The 23,439-nt window shown below is 39.0% G+C and overlaps 1 protein-coding gene and 2 long non-coding RNA genes across 4 annotated transcripts; 2 read left to right on the forward strand and 1 right to left on the reverse strand.

Annotated features, from left to right (window-relative positions):
* The first annotated feature begins 1,837 nt into the window (after nucleotides 1-1,837).
* On the forward strand, nucleotides 1,838-22,601 carry nup153 (nucleoporin 153). 2 transcript variants are annotated; one of them, XM_083524020.1, is made up of 22 exons: nucleotides 1,838-2,021; nucleotides 9,600-9,813; nucleotides 9,906-10,184; nucleotides 10,325-10,455; nucleotides 10,586-10,714; nucleotides 10,964-11,080; nucleotides 11,209-11,253; nucleotides 11,338-11,391; nucleotides 13,198-13,338; nucleotides 13,758-13,810; nucleotides 15,032-15,152; nucleotides 15,252-15,404; nucleotides 15,509-15,607; nucleotides 15,708-15,789; nucleotides 15,881-15,979; nucleotides 16,477-17,067; nucleotides 17,376-17,588; nucleotides 18,136-19,029; nucleotides 19,119-19,442; nucleotides 19,572-19,826; nucleotides 19,987-20,167; nucleotides 21,320-22,601. In XM_083524020.1, exons 1-22 carry the CDS (start codon nucleotides 1,944-1,946, stop codon nucleotides 21,405-21,407), a joined length of 4,341 nt encoding a protein of 1,446 aa, XP_083380146.1. In that variant the 5' UTR covers nucleotides 1,838-1,943; the 3' UTR covers nucleotides 21,408-22,601. The 2 variants fall into 2 exon arrangements, with proteins under 2 accessions (XP_083380146.1, XP_083380147.1); XM_083524021.1 differs by having other exon boundaries at nucleotides 1,843-2,021; nucleotides 15,512-15,607.
* LOC310716729 lies at nucleotides 5,153-8,673 on the forward strand. The gene is made up of 2 exons (XR_014530658.1): nucleotides 5,153-6,739; nucleotides 6,779-8,673. It is a non-coding gene; the product is annotated as an uncharacterized lncRNA (long non-coding RNA).
* On the reverse strand, nucleotides 15,993-19,235 carry LOC310716727. The gene is made up of 2 exons (XR_014530656.1): nucleotides 17,953-19,235; nucleotides 15,993-17,620 (listed from the first exon to the last, which is right to left on the reverse strand). It is a non-coding gene; the product is annotated as an uncharacterized lncRNA (long non-coding RNA).
* Nucleotides 22,602-23,439: the final 838 nt, after the last annotated feature.

A 23,439-nucleotide genomic window follows, 5' to 3' on the forward strand; every position in this document is an offset into this window, starting at 1 on the left:
GGTAAGACACGTGCAGGCTGCCAACTTTCAAATCGATGTCCAATGATTGATAAATAAATATTTAATTGCTGAATATTGTATCCTAATGAAAGTAGCTGTTTAGTAGGATCATGATTTTGCACACCATTGCCTGATTCGTAATATATTATATTTATGATTAACAATCAAATGATTTATTAATTTTAAATGAGTTACTATGAATACAGGTGGCATCAATTCTCTTCTTATAAATGACTTGTTTGTCATTGAGTCTGTGTTGCTGATATAAAGTTGCTCTTCGTTACCAAACACTGAGTAACTAAATTAGGATACAATTATAAGACCTTTGCAAACTGTTAAATATTAAACTGTTGGTTACTTTAAAACTAACCTGCATATGGGAGACCACATGGGAGATGTATATGAATATTTCATCTGTTAACTGGTTCCATATGTCAGATTTATTGTGTGCTTTGGCCTGAGAAATGCTGTTGAGGTCAATGATTGTTTACTGAATCACCCTAGTCAGCGTAATGGTGAAGAACAGAGAGAATAGGAAAATTGATGGAAGATTTGTGAAGAAATCTTATGCTGTAGTTTATTTTTGTACATGGTGTGCCTGCTATATCTTGTAGTTTATTTTGATACACATAAAGTTAAGGTATTTGGTAATTTTATGTAAAGATCAGAAAAGAATGCTATTATATATTGAGATCACGAGGGAACGAAGTCAAGATCCCTCATCTCTCTCTCTCTCTCTCTCTCTCTCTCTCTCTCTCTCTCTCTCTCTCTCTCTCTCTCTTTCTCTCCTCTCTTTTCTCTCTCTCTCTCTTCTCTCTCTCTCTTCTCTCTCTCTCTCTCTCTTCTTTCTTTCTTTCTTTCTTTCTTTCTCTCTCTCTCTCTCTCTCTCTCTCCTCTCTCTCTCTCCTCTCTCTCTCTTCTCTCTCTCTCTTCTCTCTCTCTCTCTCTCTCTTCTTTCTCTCTCTCTCTCTCTCTCTCTGTCTCTCGTTAAACATGTCCCTGATACTTTCCTATTCTTTTTTTTTTCGGCTCTGCCTGATCCATTATGACGCCCTACTTCTGGATGGAGTTCTCTTCAATTGGAGACCACTCTGTGCAGCTGAGGGTGGTCCCACATAAACAGCCTGAAGATCCATGAAGTTACTGAGCAACTCAAAAACTATGAGGCTGGACTGTAATTAATATATATATATATATATATATATATATATATATAGAGTCTGCTACAGTGTCAAAGAACTACAATTTGCATCAACAGTTCTGTATTTCAGCCTCATTAGTGAACTTTAATGATGAAGGAACAATAATTCAGTCTCAGCAGAACGCCACTTTTTGCTAAAGTGAAATTTAGAGAGGACAACTTTTATATAGAGAACACAAGAAAATGAAATTATAATCACGAAAACAACCAGAAAGACTAAATAATAATGTATGTCCTCTTTAAACATTATAAAATGTGTATAAATTTTGTGTTTCATTATAAAAATATGATTATTATTATTAATATTATCAGCCTTATTATTATTATTATTATTATTATTATCAGCATTATTATTATTATTATCAGCATTATTATTATTATTATTATTATTATCAGCATTATTATTATTATTATCAGCATTATTATTATCATCATCATCATCATTATTATTATTATTATTAGAACATTTTAAATTGGAAAGAGGTTTTTTAGAAGTAATTTCTGAATAATTGATTTTTATAATAAACATTAAAAAAGCCCGGGTCGGGTTTTTTTTTTTGTCACCCTGGAACTCAATTTCCCATGATGCTTTACTTTCTGTTTCCTTTGCTCTGCCGGCGCAATGGCTGACGGTCTATTGTAGGTTTTTTGCAGTGATCTGTTGACAGGAGGAGAGCGCTCCCCGGCGCACTGAACCAACGCTCATAGAAAGAGAGTGAGAGTGTGTGTGAGTGCTTTAGCCATGGCCGCCGCAGGAGGAGGGAAAATCCGAACAAGGCGACATCACATCGTTTCCAAGCCGTACGCTAAGGGCAGGCAGGTGAGTGAGAGCTCGGGCTTTCGGGTCGTTAATTGGAGTCACTTTAGATTGATGAAGGGTTTTTTTGTGGGTGGTTTTGGCGGAGACTTGGTTTGCGGCCTACTCGTGCTTTTTGCGGCCTGAGCGCCTCGGAGCTGGAGTAAGAGCCGCTTCCCAGGGAAACCTCTCCTGTTTTGGGGGCGCCTCTTGAACACTATCCGCGACTTTGTGACTGTAGCGCGTTTGAATAATGGAATTTCGGTTGCGATGCTACGATGCTAACTCATCACACGTTCCCTCGGGTTGAACTTTCGGACACCCAGCGTCAGCGTGTGTTTAATTTATTTATTTTAAACACGCGCGCGCACACACACGTTATTTATTTATATATAAAACAAATACAACGGCTTATAAGCTGCCCCTGGTGCTTGTTTGTGATCGCGTGTCCGGGTGCCGCGGTTGGGGAGCGAGGCGGCGGGTTAAACGTGTTGAGCTCCCTGCTTGAGTTTGGAAGGCGACCAGGCCAGACACATGGGCAACCCGACCCGCTCCGACACTCAGCGCTAGCTTTAGCGTTAGCCTGCTAATTAGCACTTTGTGACGACACTCCCGCGTCTTTTACTCAGGGGGGCTGGGAACCATGACTGGGGTGGGGGGAGAAATATAGCGCTTAAGGGACATTTGAGTAATTCCCTGGAGAAAGAGGACAACATGGGTGCGCATATCGCCGTGTCTTTAACCTACTTTAACTCCTACATGTGCTCTCCGGCGTCTCACATTTCCCCTTATTATTTTTTTTTCAGGGGAAAGTAGTTCCCCAAAGCATGCGCCCCAAAAAGTCGATCGGATGACGTCACCCGGCAACTTGCCTTTTGCTGTGTTCATGATCATTTCGATTTCAGTGCACGTGATCCTGGATAAAGATGGTGCACTTCAAATTGAATAAAGTAGGATAGAAAGGATCTGTACAAAGAATACGTGTTCGTTAATGACACCATGAATAGATCAGATTTTGCGTGCATACACAATGTTATCGAATTAATCATCTGTGCATGTTTTATTCATTTTAAATAGCACCAGATATGTGAGTGGGACAGCGGTGAACAGTAAGTCAACGGTGATCGATGATTGGTCGTTGTGTGCAGTAGTGGGCTGTGATTGGTTGGAAGCGTAACACAGTCAGTTTGAAAGAAAGTTATTAAAGCAGTTTTTTTCCCCTTTTTTTCCTTATTTAAAAAAAAAAACAAATGGTGACATTTGTTGCTCGAGTCTCAGTTAGGGACACTGTGTGGACACGGACACTGAGACTGGACAAATTCAGTAATATGAAAAGTGACGTTGTGACAATGCAAATAGCTTGTGAGAAATGCGTGTTATTTGCATAAACACACATTTGTTTGGGTTTTGTGTTGAAAAATAGCTAACCGTTATTCCTCCCGCTAAGCTCTTTATTGGCGCTGATGGTTGTTAGAACGCTGTAAGAAAAACATTGGAGTCTTTTAATGCACATTTTTTTTTTAAATAGACTTTTATCCTTCAAATCACTCAAACTCATTATTGTAACAACGAATGAGCAATTATCTTTATTTTGAACTTTCCAAGTTTTAACTTTTTCACTTGAACACTAGCTTTTCTAAATCTTATTTTTTGTTCCTAAATTAAAATGTTTTGCCTCTAAATTCAGTGATCTGTGACAGAACAGTGTAAATTTGGTATTTAAGCAACATTGTTAGATTTCATACCTGATTGTGAGCTATTGTCATAGAGATATACATAATTCTACACAGAATCATAGGCAACACCCCGAAAAGATCAGGCGTCTTTGTGTACCATAGAAGCTGCATCACAACGTGTTTGTAGGCAAACTGAGTAATGAAACAGTTGCAGTGTTTTTGTAAATATAAATATTTATCAGTATTATAGTGTCATTACTCAGCACTAGTACTTCATAAAAATGCTGTAGATTTGTGTTGTTGTGCAACTCTGAAAACAAAATGAAGAAATATACACGCTGGGTACGAACTGAACAGTAATTAAAATGGTCTTTTACACCATATTTTTATCCAAGTTTAATCATTTAGTTTATAATAATGCCACTTTTGAAGAAAATACAATGGCACTTATAGATATATAAATATTTATTGCTGTTATAGGAAAGTAATCAAAGACATGGTGGTTTGGGAAACAGAATAACTTTTTTTTTAATTTATAGATTATTTTCCTGTAACAGTCATTTGCCAGCAACAAAGTGCATTGGTTTGTCTTCATAATGACCTGCAATCCATATAAAGATGTACATGTCTGTCCATAATATACCGTATTTTCGGACTATAAGCCGCTACTTTTTTCCCACGTTTTGAACCCCGCGGCTTAAACAAAGAAGCGGCTAATTTATGAATTTTTCCTGGGTTTTTCCCGGTTTCACAAACTTCAAGCCAAAAAACTGAACCCCATAACATTAAAACAATGAAATTTCCGAACGGAAATGAAAAAACGCAACTCACCTGTGTTCTGAGCTGCACGGCATCGGGAAAAAAAAATATTTTTTTTTTAAACGCACAACGATGCCAAAAGATAAACTCCCGAGAGAAATAGTTGTGAAAGGAAGGAGGAAGACAGTGAACAATGACTTTCTTGGTCGGCTACTGTTTAGATACAAGCCGTTGTAGCGCGTTGAGTCTGGATTAAGGGAGCGCTCGCTAACTCCAGTTGCAACAGAAATCATATAAGCATAAACATATATAAGTTTCCAAAACTCGTGCTTTTTTATTTTTTTTGGCAACAGCGTTACGGTTTAGTCAAAGAAACTTAGAAATGAGCATCAGAAAATAAAGACATAATCCTCGTCTTGAACACACGCAGTTATACAGGAAAAATGCAGTGGCATGCTATTCCCAGAATGCCGCTCTGCTCTTAAAGGAAGCGCAATATATTTCACGTTACACCGTGTTACAGACACTGTCTTTCATTAAAGCCTGTGTAAAGTACATTAGTGTAGACACCTGCGGCTTATAGACACTTGCGGCTTATTTATGTTAAAAATAAAAATATTTGTAAAATTCAGTGGGTGCGGCTTATATATGGGTGCGCTTTATAGTCCGGAAATTATGGTACTTATTTTTTGTCTATTATTATTATTATTTAAAAAAAAATTTTTTGTAAATAGTCTAATTGCTTCATCTTGGGCTGCAACTAACAAATCATATTTTTCCCATTAATAGATTAACAATTTTAAATAAGCTGATTTTTGCTTATAACTATAATTTGGGGTATTTATGTATAAAAGTGTACTTTAAAAAATGCAAAAGCCACATATTGAGTTGAACTTTAATTATCTTTAATTTAGCAATTTTAAAGCTTTTCCTGACTGCTTGTTGAGGAGCATACGGGGGATTTCTCCTTTAAACAAATTCATTCGTTTCTTTCTGTTAAAAAAAAATGCATTTGAGTATACAAAGCCATTTGTGAAAATCATTTATTGATTTTAATGGTAATTGCAGATAGCAAGTTGACAACTGTGCCAAGATATAAGCATCTAGATTATAATTAATTTTGTATAATAATGAAATTATATATGCATAAATAAAGTATTCGAACATTAAAAACGAGCTTTTGAACGTAGTAAAGCCGCAGTAAATCATGTTTGAAAACAGAGTAAGCTGTTTTAGCATACAGACGCTATAAAAAGACAATGGAATGGAGAAATGCGGCTAACTTACAGGCTTAAAAAGGAAAGTATAAAAAATATACATTGGTGTACAAATGCATAAACATTCACTGAAAACCACAACAGTGACTAAAAACTGTCTTTGTTTGCTGCTGTTATTTGCTGCTTTTAGATTTAGCGTTTGTTCGCACCGTTTTAATTGAATCATCACGATGTCATGAGCGAGCTGATTGCGCAACCCGAAGCGCCACAGAACAGATCCAGTGCGATTGTCCTGAAGTTACAATTTACACAAGAGCACTTCATTATACTACACCATTTTTACATGATGAGGATTCTACTGTTTTTACTCACCCTGCTGATGTTTCACCTTCATCCCTGACTCCAGTGTGTTTTCCTTTTCGCGCTCTATTATCTTACCGTCACGCTAACCCGTAACTTGCTCAGGCCAACTAATCAATAACGGCATTCGTTGACGGCGAATTTCATTATCGATTAAGACTAATCTTTTACAATATTTTAGTAAACGATGAAAAATATTGCTATTGCATTTGATTTGCTCAAGTTTTTAAGAAACTTTTTTTGAATACATTTTTCTTTGTCATAGTAAATGACATGCTTTTGTAGCTTTGTTCAAGCGCTGCATTGGCCTTGTACATATCACACGTAGAACTGTAATAAACTAGTGTACTTTTACTGAAGTTCCACTTTTAAGGGGAAAAAGTCTTTAGGCCTACAATATTTAGTTCCCTCATTACTCCATGCAGTTTTGAAGCCTGTATATGACCTTGTGTCCAAATATGTATCAGAGCTGAACAAATCAGTAGCCTGGGAGTCCAGAACATGCAGATTTAATCTCCAGGCTACTCGTTTTCTTTTTTTGATTGCCTAGAGGACATGTGGGGCTAACAGTCAGAGGAGAAAAAATGAAAGTACTCTTTATTGATCTTTACATTTGGTATGTAGGTTTAAACATGCCACACTTCACGCTTGTGCAGTATGCAGAATGTTCAGCTATAGCCTGCACTGTGTGTGTGTGTGTGTGTGTGTGTGTGTGTGTGTGTGTGTGTGTGTGTGTGTGTGTGTGTGTGTGTGTGTGTGTGTGTGTGAGGCATTTGCCTACTTGTGTTTTTACCATTTAAAAGAAATAAAAAATGACAATTGTTCACATTCTGTAAAACACACATGCACACTCAGGGAGAATTATTATTTTTTGTCCCAATCATGTTTTCTGTGAGCATTTATCAAATGTTAGGAACAGTTTTTATCTTTTTTTCTGACCAAAAATGGAAGTGGGTTGAAAGTTATTTTTTTATTATTAATTTATTAATAAATCTTTGTTTCTCTGACTGAGAACTAAAAGCTCTGGTGTATCGGAGATTTATTCATTCCAATGTGCATCGGCTCATATGTTTTTATTGGAAATCACTTTCATTACTTCACAACTCATTACACTGCAAAATTTGCTCGGTATGAAGTTAGGCAGGTCTGGGAATAAGCTGATTGGGGCAAACTTTACAGGGGATATCCTGTGCGATATCTCACAAGCCTGGGTGCTGATGTGTCCTTTTAATTTTTATCTAATTATTAACAACTCAAGGCTTTTCTGCACCTAAATGAAATCTTGGCTTCAGTCATTACAAAAGGCAAAACCCAGATTTCCACGCAGTGTCAAATCTGTCTGGTGTTCCTGTACTTTGGGGACATGCATTAGCCAGTTCATGACCTGTCTGACTGCTGAACAGATTTGTTTGGTTCAATAATTACTATGACTGCTTGGAAACAGCAGCATGTACATGTTTTGTGGAATCAGTAAAATAAGTATTAATAAAAATGTTAACCAGCTTTAAATTGTATCTTTTACATCCAGTGTCCAGACAGAACACTTCATGATGCATGATCATGTTATCGTTTCCTTTTATTGCAATAGCTGCCACTTTTTTCATGTGGTGAGTTAGGATTCTGTGCAGCCAAAACATGGGACTGGGTGAGACATTGCAGTGTCCACTTGCACTATGGGTGGGATAATGGTTTTATTTTTATCCACACAGAAGTAATGTTTTCAGGAAGTGAATTATGTTGCAACACTTAGCTGGGGTTCAAGTATGGTCTTTTTTTTTTAATTATTTATTTATTTATTTTTATACAGTTTTATTTCTTCCAACCAGCTTATATGTGTGCTTAATGGTACTATACTCTACCCATTTATTCCTTGCCTGTGGCATAAGAGCTTTGTGTATAATCTGCAGTTATCCAGGTTCAGTCTGTCATGATTTATTTAAAGATATTTATTATATATTTACCCACCGCGTAGCTCCACGCTCAGCCGTGAGAATATAACACGCAGCAGAATGTGAACCTGGTGCGGCAGGAACAAAGCCAACACCAGCTTACAGCTCTGCGAAATTCCTGTTTGAACAGTGTTGAAGTATTTGAGGGGTAGTGAGTTGTGTCACTAATCAAGTACTCAAAGTAACTGCACATGAGCTACATACTAGTCTTCTTTCTTTCATTAGCAAATCGAGTGCTCTATTTATATCTTCAGTGTTGAGGTGTTTGGGCTGTTCATTATGATAAAATGGCCAAATGTATGTGAACGCACGACCAACACAATGATACTGTATGCTTTTCAAAGTTGGTGGTGGTGTGCTGTTAAAATAACCCCCACTTTTTTGGGAAGGCTCTCCATTAGATTTTAGAGCCTGGCTGCAGGATTTGTTATTCAGCTGTAGGGGGTGCTAGTGAGGTCAGGTAATGAAGGTTCAGTGTTCCAGTTCATTCCATAAGTGTTCAGCAGGGTTGAGGTCAGGACCCTCTGCAGGACGCTTCCATCACCATCTCAATCGTTTTGTGTGATTAGTGTAGTGTATACAGTACATGTGAAATGTAATAGAAATGCCAAATTAAAATATCTAAGCACATTTTTGTTCACTTTATTCAAGCAGGTAAATGCTCGTTATTAAACAGTCTTATTGTGATAATCAGCAGATGGTTTAATAAGAAAAAGAACTCCAAACAGACAGCCTGAGAGGCACAGCAAGGTCAACAGGAAACTGTAGTACTAGTGCATCCTGGTTTTTGGAAACCAAACAAAGGCCTACAAATCTCTCACAGTGCTTCTGTTCAGTGGCCCCTTTCACTAAAGACCTGCTGTTCGCTCATGTACCGACAACCACGCAACCATCTTGTATACGCGGCGCTGTGTTAAATGCTTAGTACGCAGTGGGAGCCGTTATCTCGTGAGCTGACATCACTTGGTTTTTGCCAAGACATGTTGCTACCTGATAGATAACCACACGCTCGCCTGAACTCCCGCTTCTCGGGAAATCCCTTCTTGTGCAGTGTGTTTTTTTTTGTTTGTTTGTTTGTTTTCTTTTATTGTGTGCCATTGGTGCCGTTTAACCTTTTAAATCTGTTCCTGGTGGAAAGGAATTGTAGAATTTGACAGGCTTTTTAAAAATCTGTATGCCAGTTAATAGCATATTAATTTGCTTTGATGTTTGGGCTTTAAGCTATTTATTTTTTTAATACACTGTTCATTCTATAATTTTATATACAGATCAGTTTTTCTTTTTCATCAGTCTCACAATTTTATTTAAAACATAAACCTTAAGTATTGCAGCTAAAATATTGAGAGCATGGACAACCTGCCTCACAGCTATCTACAAGCTGTTTCTTAATAATGGATTATTTGTGGTTTCTTCAGTAAAAAATAAAGATCAGAAGCTTAAATTAATAAAAGAATTAGATCCATTGAATTATTACCACTCAGATTTTTTTCCACTGGTGAATATTATATGGGAGTCGAGAAACACGTTGCAGCATCACAAACATCTTTTAATCCCAAGACTATAAGTAATTGTTGGAGCCTATTGCTGTGGTAACTGATGCTAGTCCCTGCACCTGTTTTTTTTTTTTTTTCCCTGCCACAGCAACCTGGTTTGATCAGCCGAGTAACAGACACCGTGAAGAGTATAGTCCCCTCATGGCTACAGAAGTACTTCAAAAATGGTGAGGTGGATGAAGGAGGAGAGACCCATGTGCAGGTGGAGCAGAATAACATACAGACGCCTCCCAATGGCAATCAGGATGCTGCTCCTCTCCCCACTGAACACAACTCCCCAGAACCCAGCACCAGTAATGCAGGTATGTTAAGAAGGTTCTCATGTTCTTCCAGTGTCAGATTTCAGCATTTTTGCCTTTTTAATTGATTAGTTTCTGCTTTCCGCCTCACCCAGAACCCTCTACAAGCAGAGCGTCGCTAAACTTCCAGGACGTTCTCTCCAGACCTCCACTCAACCGTGCCCATCTACATTTCCCTTCCCATGACGGTTCCCCTGCACTCGGGGGCTCTCTTTTCTCACAGCCCTCCACATCAACGTCTCCATTTCCAGCAAGCCCTTTTGCTGTAAGCTCAAGCTTTCCCCTAGTGAAGGAGATCAAGGACTCCAGCTCTCAGCATGAGGATGACAATATCTCCACCACAAGTGGCTTCTCATCACGAGCATCTGATAAAGGTAAGGTGGCACTTTAGGGGTCACGGTGAATTCTTTACATTATGCATTATTAAAGTGGCTTTGAGTGGTTATGGAGATAATGTACCTTTCGTTGGTGTTAAGTGGTGTTTCTCCGTAAAGCCTTGTTAATTTTTTTGCAGACGTGCCCACCTCAAAAAGCGCACCGCTCCTCTGGTCCCCAGAGACGGAACGTGCACATTCAGGATCACAGCTGGCCCATAGTAGTCTCAAGAAGCCAGCCTTCAACCTGTCAGTCTTCAGCACTTCATCAGTAAGTGGACTAATGTTTTATGTGCCTTTTTTGCAGCAGCAGCAGCAGGCTAATAGCTACTGCTTAGAGTCGATGATCTCCATTGGCAGCCTTCTGCATGCCGCCACAATATCTCTTTGCTCTTTTACAGGCAACGATGAACAGTTCAGTGCTGAACTTAAGTCAGCTGGGAGATTCTCCCTTCTATCCAGGAAAGACGATGTACGGAGGCGCTGCAGCTGCCAAGACTGCTCGTTCACGGCCGGGTACACCGTATCAGGTCAGTATAGCGAAATCTTTCAACTGGGCTAGCCTAGAATCGAATACTGGCAAGATTAAGTTCATACTGATCATTCGATTGGTTTAAGCGAAATTGAGCAATTTGCTGAATGTTAAGTGTATACGCTCTGTTGCTCTCCTAGACATTTTTGTAACAATTCTCCTGTGACAATTTTTTTTTCTATTTTTATTAAATATTTGGCGTTGCCAGATTAGAAAGATCCTGTATGAATTCATGTGTGTTCCTCAGGCTCCAGTTAGGAGACAGATCAAGGCCAAACCGGCAGGAGCTCAGCCTTGTGGAGTGACCAGCGCCACGGCCAGACGCATCCTGCAGTCACTAGAGCGCATGTCTAGCCCTCTCGCTGTGAGTGGTTCAACCCTGTCTAGATACCTAATGCTGAAATCAACATGAGTAGCAGACACGGTGCTAAGTGCTGAAATACTAGCGGTTTAGATTAAAATCGGGACTCTGCTGTTTGTTTTTCATTTTAGGATGCGAAAAGAATTCCGTCGACGGTTTCTTCTCCCTTATCAGCAGTAAGTTACATTTTTTTTATGTAATTGTATTAAAACTCAATTCTTAATTTAACTCTTTCACTTAGTTTTTTTTTTCTCCCCCAGTCAATGAATCACACAGATCTAGAGGTTAGCAGTTTCCAGTCTAAGAGGAAAAAGGTAAGCGTTTGTTTAACGAAATCATATGACGTTCTTTGGCCAGTTGCTGTAATACTGTTCATTGTTGTTGTTTTTTTTTTCTTTTTTGTACATTTGTTTCTGTATCTCAAACCCATCTTGAATGTAGGGCAAAGCACACTGCTAGTTACAGACAGCTGTGACAGCTGCGTACTGGCCCCCGACAGTAGTTTATTCACCCGCTATCGAGTAAAAGCCAATAAACTCTGACAGATGTTTGCAGTTTTATCATAGTTTTAACACAGCTTACTAAATAAAACAAGTTTATAGTTGTATTTGTTGAGTTTGGTAGAAGGAAACATGGTCAATGTCAGTTATCCTTCTTATGCAGTGGCCATTAAAGAAACCGTGCGCCTATAGAAAATCATATCCTTTTAAAATAGTTTGTATTTGTTGTACAATCTAAATGCAGTCCAAAAAAACATTTCATCTTTATTTCCCTTATCAAACTATTGGCAAACTAACAGCTGAAAATGAATAAAAATATCCAGGTTTGTAGTCAGCAGTCCCCTAATGTAATGCTTCATAAAGCCATCACTTGCCTTTCAGCCATTTATCTTTTGGTCTCCAGAAGCTTCACCCACCTGGATTTGTAAATATTTGCCCATTCTTCAGTCAAATTCTGTGGTGAGAAGCAATGGACTGCTCTCTTCAAGTCCCTCCACAGATCAGATTTAAGTCATGGCTCTGACTTGACCATTCAATGATCACCTTTTTATCCTTAATCCATTGTGTTGTTGGTTTGGTGGTAGGTTCAGGATTGTTGTTTGTGTTTTTCCTTTAGAACTTAGATGTACTTGGCAGCATCTATTTTCTCTTCAATCCTGACCAATCGCCCAGTCACTGCTGAAAAGAAATACCCTCTCAACTTAAAGCCGTGTACTATTTGTGTTTTTTGCCGAACATGTCGCTTGGAGTTCAGTCCAAAAATGATTTTAGGAAAGGCTTTTTTTTTTTTTTTTCGTGCCACTTGCTATACAGGTCAGTTTTGTATAAATTTGAGTAAGAGTTGTCACATGCACAGATCGGCCAGTCCCGACCATAAAGCCTTGTAAACCCTTCAAAGTCGTCTTTGGCCTCTTGATATCTGTGATCAATGTTCTTCTGTCTCAGTTGTTCAGTTTGGACAGATGGCCTGATCTAGGCAATGTGGTGGTGGTACTATGCACTTTCCACTTCTTAACGATTTTCCATTCAGCACTCTGAGGAATTGCTAAAGCGTTTGAAATCTTTTTGTAGCCTTCTCCTAACTTGTGTCTTTCTACAAATTTATCCCAAAGGCCTTTTGAAAGCTGTTTGCCCAACCATGATGAATTCTTTGCATTAGCGTACATCACTAGCAGTGGAATCTTCATGAAACAGCTGGTTTTATTTTGTAGTAATCAGTCACTACGGTGGGTGACTCTGTTAGCCTCGTGTTTGATCTGGAAGTTGATTGGTTGCACCTGAGCAAGTTTATAATGATTATACTCTAAGGGGGCTGATCACTTTACCAGACCAGGTATTTCACTAAACACTTTTTTTTAATATAATCCTCCCAAGAATGTTTATTTTGATGATGAGGGCTATAATGTGCACAAACACCCAAAAAGACTTTCATTTTACTTTGAGAGAAATGTGTGGATTTTGACAGGGTATGATGATTTTCTATAGGTACTGCATGTGTTCACTGTCCTCAACATGGCCACAGTAATGTATTTCAGGTGGCTCTAACCTAACATGCATGTACAGCATTGTCTGGCTTTTTGCGCTAGTTTCTGATACATGCTTGCTCTTGGTTTTTGAAAGCTGGAACCAGCTGTCCCTCCAGTGCAGAAGCTGGTAATCCCAGCTGTTGCAGCCGTGTCTGGAAACCGCTCTATGTCTTTCCGCCCTTCACTTACTCCTGGATCAGTAAGCAGAGTGGTGGAAAAGGCCAGCAGGGAGACGGTGAGTGTTAAGCATTAAGGCCATGGAGCTCTGTGAGATGACTGTATAGAACCACATGTCCTTACCTTTTTGAATGGGAAATGTTCTTGTCAATTACATATTGGAAAATAGAATGCTTTAATCCTGTAGCCTCTACTATATACTGAGAAACTACAACTTTTATTAAGGAGTTGAATTTAATAACATGTATCTGACCTCCCCCATTATTTTACAAAAATAATTGTATGGCACATGTACTCTTTTTTTTTTTTTTTTTTTTTTTTTTTTTTTTTTTTTTGAGCTACTGCACTAAAACAATAAAACAGTTCTAAGAGCTGTGTTTAATATTTTTACCATAATTTCAAGAACCCATGAGCCACGTTTAAGACCAGGCAACCTTAAACTTGAAAAAAAATGTGATTCTTTCTTGTTTTCTTTAGCCTGCAAGACGGTCCCCTCAGATCCCAGGTATCAAACCAGCTGCTTCAGCAAGGTGAGACTTGTTTTATTGTTAATATTTGATGCTTGTGGTGAACAGTGTGCACGTTCTGGCTAAAGTATCCAGATCCTTTTTTTTCCCCCCTTTTTTTTTTTTTGGTTAGTCAGTTGTTGCAAGAGCAGAGTAACCAGATTAGGTTCCCTAAATAGAGCTTTGCAACAAAACCATCACAAAGAACAAGAACAACCAGTTGGGTCAAAGTGTCTTTTCAGACCAATTTTTAATAAAGGGCACCACTCAACTAAATGGAAAAAGTTCTCAAAGGAAGCAGATTATGCAAAGATAAAATGCTTAATAAAGCATCTAAACTTTTACTCACATGTTTAAAAGTGCAATGGAAGCATATAACAGGTGAATATTTAATGTTTTAAATGCTGAAGACTTAAGCGGAGTTGATTTACGTCTATAAATTTTTCAAACAAGTTTTGGACTTTTGACATCTTTGATGGAGTGTTTGTTCTTTGGTATATAAACGATCACTCCCTTAGTGATCTCTTCATAGGGATCACTTGTTTTCTTATTTGTAGTGCTTTATTTTTCTAAAGCCTTTTCACGTGCACTCCGTAGGTACTCTGGCTTGTGCTATACTTTTTGCTGTGTTTTGTTTGTTAAATAGGTTCATCACAGTCCCTCATCAGGCCAGTTTTTGCTTTTTATTTTTTTGTGTACCTTTCCTGTTAGAAATTTGGCAGTTCCATGTTACTTAGGAACCAGTTCCCCCATATGTTGTCAAGGGCTGGTACTGCAAAAAAAAAACAAGCGTAATGTAACCACATACTCTTTAATGTATTTGTCACTGGAAATGAGAACTAAATAAATACAAATCTAGTTAAAAATTGGGGTTTGGATGTTCAGTGCAAAGACCGTGTATACTTTTATTAAAAAAATTGTACACACTCATAGTTCAGCACTACATTGTGAACTTTGAGTAACTTCATAAGCACATTGGGGAGGTGGTGGAACAAATCTCTTCCAGTACTGGTTTTCTCCTGTGCTTTTTTTTTTTTTTTTATTTAAAAAATATATTAGAATGCACAGATTAATGTTCTTCTTTGATCACAAAGCTCCTCCACTTTGTGTATTTAGTTGTGTGGGTAATCCACATAGCATCTACTCCTCAGTCACAGCGTAAACAAAAATCCTATTAAAATGAATAATTTATTAGTATGACATTCTGTACATTTCCTTTTTTTTCCTTGCTTTTAATGTCCCCAGCACAAGCAATCTGTTGTACCCGTTGTCCAGCACACCTGCTGCTAGTGTCACGGGTGCTGGTGGGGGAAAGATGAAGCGAGAGAGGAGTGTCCGGCCCTCCGTCAAAAGACCCGAAGATGAGGTTAGTGTCTTCATTCCACTTGCTGTTTGAGGTAACTTCTGAAACTGTGTTTAATTGCATTTTATTTATTTATTTTTATTTTGAATCCCCCCTCACCAGGTTGTTGAATCACCGAATCTGCCTGCCGTTTCTCTGCCAATCAGTAACTTCAATCTGCCCACCTTTAGTTTTTCCTCCCCACCCCCTGCATCGACACTCACCATCAACAGCAAGCCAATGCCTCAGGTCTCTGAGCAAGTAGCAGTCAGCAAGGTACGACTGATCCTGTAATCACAGCTGCTGTTTAAGCCAAGAGATATTAAAACCAGGCTGATAGAATGACTTTTGTGTTCTATAAAACTTTTTTCCCCATGCAGGAGATGAATGTCGTGTCTACACCTGGGTCTGTCTCTTTCACCTTTTCTTCACCCATTGTCAAGGCAACAGCTGCCAGTCCAATGACCTTTTCTCCATCGGTACGTTTTTACCCCCCCCCCCCTCCCCCAACACCCCACAATTGTATGTTCCTTGTAAAAATGATTGAGAAACAAACACTTTCATTGTCTTGTTCTGCAGTCGGGCTTCACCTTCAGTGCACCTACCATGAAAACCCCAACCTCAATGTCAAATGGGAAACTCGCTCCAGCAAAAGCTACATGTGAGTGGTCAATATTGTATTTTGTGTTATTGTATGTATTAAAAAGCACAATGATGTATCATGTATTACTAACCCCATTTGTATTTCACAGTAAAAACAGCCAGTGAAAGTAGTGAGGAGTTTGAAGGGCCTTTCAAACCTGCCAAGTCCCTAAAACAGGGTAGTGTTCTGGATATCCTTAAAGGACCTGGTAAGACCTTCTCTTTTGTATTTTAAATAGTAGTTTTTGGAATGTTGGTCTGTAAGTGAGAACATCATCATTAATTCTCAATTTCTTTTTTTATTTTATGGAGAAGTATATTAGCAGTTCACATCTGTGCTACAATAGTAGCTCTTTGCAAGCCTTTTTCTATATTTATACCAGTGAGTGACGTAAATTAGGTATGGCACGGTAGAGCAACAAACCTCATATAACTTTATTTCCTGCATTTGCGATTTGTTTTGCTAATCTGCTAACGAAGCAGTTACTAAACCTAGAACGCGACATGTAAAGCAAACATAAATACATTTAACACAACTCCCACAAGTCACGCCACACGAGTGACTCGTTTGCTAGTGTGTATTTGTGGACCTTTTTATAAAGCACCAATATTAACCCATTAAATAGCAGCATGCTTTTTCATGTAATCTGCTACTGATATTTTTTCTAAATATCGCTAGACACAATTTTTATTTTTCTCTCCCCAGGATTTGCTTCTTCAGTCCAGAACACCTCTGAAACCGAACCTGCAAAGCCGAGACACAGCACAACTTCACATGCACCCTTGACTTCTCTCTCTGGGTTTGGGGAGAAGTTTAAACCTGCAGCAGGATCTTGGAACTGTGACACCTGCCTGCTGCAGAACAAACCCTCTGACAAAAAGTGTGTGGCCTGCCAGGCACCACAGCCCAGCACAGACTCTTCCTCCAAATCAGACAGTAAACCTGCAAAAGCATCTGCTGCTAGTCTTAGTTCTTTATTCGCCCCTCCAGCTGGAAGCTGGGAATGTGACACCTGTCTGGTGCAGAACAAGCCTGAGGTGGTTAAATGTGTAGCTTGTGACACAGCCAAGCCAGGGACCGGAGTAAAACCTGCCCTGAGTCGACCTTCTGTCTCGGAGGTCTCCTCAAACCCCCTTGCTTCTTCTATCCCGGCCACCACTTTCAACACCACATCTGGACTGCTTACGTTTGCTGACAAGTTTAAGAAGCCAGAGGGGGCGTGGGATTGTGACGTATGCATGGTTCAAAACAAAGCACAGGATGTTAAATGTGTAGCGTGTCTGAGCGCTAAACCAGGTGTGTTTGTACAGGGTTTAAAATTTTTTTTCAAATATAGGATTAATGCTTTTTTTTGCATTTGCTGCCTGTAGCTTTGGCGCATTAAATATCGAATTGTCTTTTAGCATATCCAAATGTGAGACTAGTATCCTGAAGAACATTTATTCCATTGTGCAGTTACATCCATTTCTTATAACCAATGATCACTTAACTAGCATAAGAGCCACTGTTTATTCAGGAGATGTGGTGATCTATAGAACTGTTTAAGATTTCTGTGTAACAGTCTGTTCCTGTTTATCTTACTGTTCTGTATTGAAATAAAACAGGAGGAGCAACTGCACAGTCATCCCAAGCACCTTCCTCCCTGCCTCCTGCATCCACACCAGCAAGTACAGCACCACCATTGGGTTTTGGAGACAAGTTCAAGAAACCTGAGGGCAGTTGGGAGTGTGATGTCTGCTGTGTTCAGAACAAGGCTAAGGACCAGCAGTGTGTGGCCTGCCAAACAAACAAACCAGGTGCTAATGTGGAAACCAAAGGTAGTGAGGATTTTTATAATGCCTTTTTGTTACTGTTGACACCCCCCCCCCCCCCCCCCCACGTTCAGGGATGTTGCAGTATTTATCTGAAAGCTTATAAAATATAGCTAAAGTGAACGAGTCTTGTTCTGGTGTGGAAAGCCTGTTTTAAAAATAAAAATAAAATAGGATAATTTGGCATACTTGTTTTAAATGAAATGCAAAAATCTTCATACAGATTTATGTAGAATTTTATAATGGGAAGAAATGGTGTAGCTGTTGTGTCAAATCTGATTTTGAATTTCAAATGAATCAAGAAATCAGCCTTTTTATACCTAGAATAATAAGAATGCTTAAGAGCAAATGTGTTGCTCTTAAGCATTACTTTAATTGTCTCTCAATTTAAACTTATGAAGTGTTCCCTCTGTGCTTGTAATTGAAGTAACCTTAAAATGTAAAATGAATATCTAAAAATTATTTTATTTTTTCATTTATTTATTTTTTACTGTTTGTGATGCGTATAATGTGCCAAGATTATTTACAAGATCTTCCCAACTTGTGTTTTCAGGTTTTGGCACTCCATCATCCAGCAACTCGGTTGCTTTCAAATTTGGTACTTCAAATTCTTCAAACTCGGCCTCTGGTGAAGTGAAATTTGGTGGCACTTTTTCAGACTCCGCCCCCACCGTGTCCTTTAAATTTGGCAATGCTTCATCAGACTCCTCTGAGCCTTCTGCAGGGTTCAAATTTGGAGACTCATCCTCAGATAGTATTTTGGGAGCATTCAAACAGGGTGTGTCCACACAGCAAACCTCAACCACTTCAAGTTCAACTGGGTCTTTCAAATTTGGTGATTCCTCTGATGGCTTTAAATTTGCACCTGAATCAACAAGTGAAGAGAAAAAAAGTGAATCTGAAAATTCTGGTGCTGGATTTAAATTTGGAGGGAGCAGTACAATCAGCTTCGGCTCCAACTCTATTAACACAGTTACTACAACAACATCCGGGGGCTTTGCATTTGGACTCTCAAAACCTGAAGTAAATAAAGGGTCTAATCCATCATTCATTCAGACAACACCTAAAGCCAAAGATGAAAAGGAAGATCCTCCTGTTTCCACACAAGCTGTTTCAGCCACTGCCAACACAGCCCCTGTTTTTGGTAAGCCGTCGTTGACTGAGCCTACCACAGCCGAATTGTTTGTCGAGGCAGTCCCAAAGACGACAACTTCTACTGCTTTCATGTTTGGTAAAACAGAAGAGAAAAAGGATACCCCAGCACCTTCTACTGGATTTCTGTTCGGTGCAACCAAGGAGGCTGAAAAACCTGCACCCACTGTGGGCTTCAGTTTCAGCAAGCCAGAACCTCAGAAGGATCTCCCCAAACCTACATTTGCATTTGGAAAACCGGCTGAACCCACAGAATCCCCAAAGCCAGCATTTAGCTTCGGTCAGAATGCAACAGGTGAATGATGGCTTATATTAGTGCCAGATGCTTAGTTGTGTGTAAATATAAACCACAAGTGTAATAATTTCTTTCCTTCTTTTCTTTAGACAATGCACCACCGAAGCCTGTGTTTTCCTTCATGGGCAGTTCATCCACAACCTCTGCCTCCTCCAATCTCTTTGGGCCTCCCAGCAGTTTGAGCCTTGCCCCCACCCCTACTCCAAACAGCACCTTTGTTTTTGGCCAGGGCTCCTCTTCAGATGCTGCTTCTAAAACCTTCATGTTTGGGCAACAACAAGAAGCCCAGCCAGCTTCAGCAGAACCCTCTGCTGCTCCTAATTCAGCACCGACATTCGTCTTTGGTTCTGTGAACAATTCAAATGCGCCAGCCTTTGCTTTCGGTGGTTCAGCCTCTACACCAGCATCTACAGGTAAGTTTTCTCTTTCAGGCACTTTTGTGTATTTATTTTGGTGTCTCTATTGTTATGTTTGTAACTGAGTATTTTTATTTGATGCTCCTCCATGTTAATAGCAATACACTTTGTGCCCTTGCTTTTCAGCCCCTGCTCCCTCAGCAAATCCAACTCTATTTGGGTTTACAGCCCCCACGTCCACATCTGGCTTTGGCTCTGGACAAACAATGGCATTTGGTGCTTCACAGTCCACTGTTCCAGCATTTGGATCAGCTGCATCCTCTTTCACAGCCACAGCCACAGCAGCTCCTGCCTTTGGATCGAAGCCTAGTGCTCCACCTGTGTTTGGCCAGCAGCCCAACTCGACACCTGCTTTTGGATCATCTGCCCCTTCTGGCCAAGGTGAGAAACAGCATTTACAATTACAAATATATTGTTGTGGTTTTTATTTATATATATATATATATATATATAAAACACAACAATAACAATGTATATTAAAAATAACATTTGTCAAACTGTGTGGTTGACTACATTTATATCACCTTTTCCTTGTTTTCAGGAGGCTTTCAGTTTGGAGGAGCCACTGCATTTGGGCCGTCTAGCAACAACAGCAGTATATTTACCTTTGGAGCAGGAGCAGGAGCTACACCAAGTCCTGCAGCATCACCGGCCATGTCTGCTCAGCCAACAGCGCCAGGAGGAGGCTTTAACTTCTCACAGACCCCAGCTTTCAATATCGGGTAGGAACAAACTATCTTGTCTTGTTACACACCTCTATGATTCCATTTATGTAAATTCATACTGTTCTTTCCTCAAGCTACAAGGTTCATTAAAAAAAATTTTACGCATTGAGTTATGTTTGGTAAATGTTCTTTTTATTTATTTTTTTTTTTAACTTTTCTTTTAATATTTTTATAGTGAACTAGATTTTATAAAAATATTAAAAGAAAAGTTAATAAAAAAAAAAGAACATTTACCAAACATAACTCAATGCGTAAAATTTTTTTTTAATGAACTTATAGTAAATTTTTATAGTGAACTAGATTTTGGTTCCTGGTGGTCTAGTGGTTAAGATGCAGCGCTCTCACCGCTGCGACCCGGGTTCGATCCCCGGTCAGGGAACCATCCCCAGCCACTCTCAGTGCCGGTCCCAAGCCCGGATAAATTAGGGAGGGTTGCGTTAGGAAGGGCATCCAGCGTAAAAACATGTGCCAAATCAAACGTGCGGAGGATCCGCTGTGGCGACCCCTAACGGGAGAAGCCGAAAGAAAGTAATAGTAATAGTGAACTAGATTTTGTTGCCCTAATGGGAATTAATTAGCTGGCATTTTTCAGAATTAATGAAACTGATGTTTTCTAAAGGCAAACTGTGTTTTAGGCTATAGAAAAAATATAGTACATCTACACCTATTCCTAAATGATTTGGGGTTATTCTTGGTTTATGAAATAGACCTACATTTACTGTCCAATTTAATAGGTACACCAGCACATGTCTGCAGTTATTTAATCGGCCAGTCATGCAGATATGGTTCAAAAGAAAGTATTCACATCAGAATGAAGATAAAGTGATCTCTGTGACTTGGATAACAAATGCAAAAAAACCCTGACCAAGACAGTTATTGCTGAGTGCTTATGGCAGTGTTTCAGCATGCAGATGCTTCACACACACAGGATGATTTATGTTTTTTAGTACCAATGTGATTTAGTTGTATAAATGAGAATTGTAAGTGATTTTGGATAAGGGTGTCTGCTGAAGGCCTTATTCTGCTTTGTAATTTTATGCATTGTTCCGTTACTTGTTTGGCTGATTGGATCATTTGCAAAAATGTACAACTCAGTGAATGTACAGATGTTACACAATCTGACTGCACTTTTTTTCCTTCTCTTTTCAGGGCAGCAAAGAGTTCCAACGTAACACCGACAGGACAGCACGGCATCGCCGGCCGCAAGATCAAAACCGCTGTTCGGCGCAGGAAGTAAAGCTGGAAACGATACAGGCTGCTTCACCAGTGAACAAACATTGAAGTACTTAGTATATTGAGCTTGGTACACTCATGGCTCCTGTTTGCCAGGAGATTTGTTTTGCAGTGAAGGGTCACTGGTAGACTGTGGCGCCCTGACCCCGGGACTGAAACTCACAGCGACTCAAAAATGCAAAATAAATGAATACAATCAAGCGAAAAACCTTCCCTTGTGCAGGAAAGGTCTATCTATTTTCAGCATTTTCAATGTTGGCAGAATTTGCGCATGACTTTTTGTAAGGAAAGAACACCGTGCAAAAACAAATTTAGAGCAGTGACAAATAGGTTTTGCTTGGGTGATCTGCAGGTAACTGCACGTGGCAAAAACAAGGACTAGTTGCTGTATGTACAGTGAGGGGAGTGTTTCTATGTACTGAATGAAGCATTTTTTTCTTTGTGCGCAGATTTGTGTGTACGTACGTGTGATTTTTGTACATGCTGAATTGTTCTGGTTGGAAAATGGAGGCAAATGAATGTGTTTAAGGAAAGGGCTGGGTGGTGGTGTGGGTTACACCCACATGCTGTTGTTTGGTTGATGAAAAACGTAGCCCCGCTGCTCTTCTCAGATCCTCTGTAAATCTGCACTTCCAAATATGTTCGAACTCCTCCTCCTCCTCCTCCTCGAGTGCCCTTTTATTTTTATTTTTTCCTCCTTCTATTACTCTCCCATTTTCTCGATCTCAACTCTTTACACCTCATGTTGCTATTTGTCTCCTGTCTTTTGAATATTATTAAAAAATTGTAAATAGTAACTTTTTTTTGTTTTTGTTTTTTAATCTGTGAGGTTTGTGTGTTAAACCAGCTTATTTTTCATTCAGCATTTTTTTGTTTCTTTTTTTGTCTTTTAGAATTTATGTAAAGCCCTTAATTCAAAGTTACCCAAATCCATTTAAAAATGACCTTAAATGCAAATTGGGGATCCTTTGACTAAAGGTATATTGGCATTTCTGATCCACTTTTGTTTGGACCAAAACCAGTATTGTAAAAAGTGTTAAGTATATATTTTTCTATTTCTTGTTTAAATGGACTTAGGGTGACTTTGGATAATAAGGACATCTGCTTAATTTTAAAGCCATGATAATTATTACTGGAAGGGTGATAAATAAAACCATGGATAATTGCCATCAATAAAATTACAAAATGATTGTCTTTATTTCAGTGTCTTACTTGTACAATAGCAAGAAGCAATCAGATGTTGCTCTTATCTAATGCTTATCTTGTGTTACTGAATTTCTATGTTTTAGAAGATTTAATAATAAAATTTGCTTAATTCTCAGCAATGCATTAATGTTTTATGTAGCTGCTAAAAATCCAGTGTGGTCTAATCAGCTGCCTGAAAACTGAAATGCTGAACCTGGTAGATCCTTTGCTGGTAGATGGGAAGTTTTCTTAAGTATTCCTGCTAATGCCACATGGTAGACAAGTTGCACTTAAGAAATAAACATTGATCATTTTCATCTAATAAAAAGGATGATTTGAAATTAAGCATCTGCCAAAGATTGTGCACTAGTTTGGTCTTTTAAGTACTACTTTGTGTCTTTAACAATGCCACACTTATGGCCCACTTAATCACTTGGCTTATCTAATTAAAACTACACACCTGTTGTAGACAGACTGAAGTCAGGTGAAGACAGGGTGTCTGGTGGCTTTTCTTTCTTCAGGTTTGATTAATTCGAGTCAACCATATCGGACCAATTTATTGTCCTATATATCCAAAAGTTGGAGGGCACCTAACAATCACACCTTTATGAGTTGATTGAATAGAGTGTTCCACATTTAGTTCCCTTTATGCTGTTATAATAACCGTTTCGCCCACTGTTCTGTGTGTTTGGGGGAAAGACCACATACAGGGGCAGGTATCTACAGTCTTTTGGCTGTCTAGTGTATGTTCAAGATTTGTGATAAAGTAATATATTTTTCTGCCTTTTATGATACAAAAAAAAGCTTGGCATTTCTCACAAGACTTACATTTATTAGATAGACAGACAGAT

This window comes from Silurus aristotelis (assembly GCF_946808225.1).
Source record: "Silurus aristotelis genome assembly, chromosome: 21".
In the NCBI taxonomy this organism is placed as follows: domain Eukaryota; kingdom Metazoa; phylum Chordata; class Actinopteri; order Siluriformes; family Siluridae; genus Silurus; species Silurus aristotelis.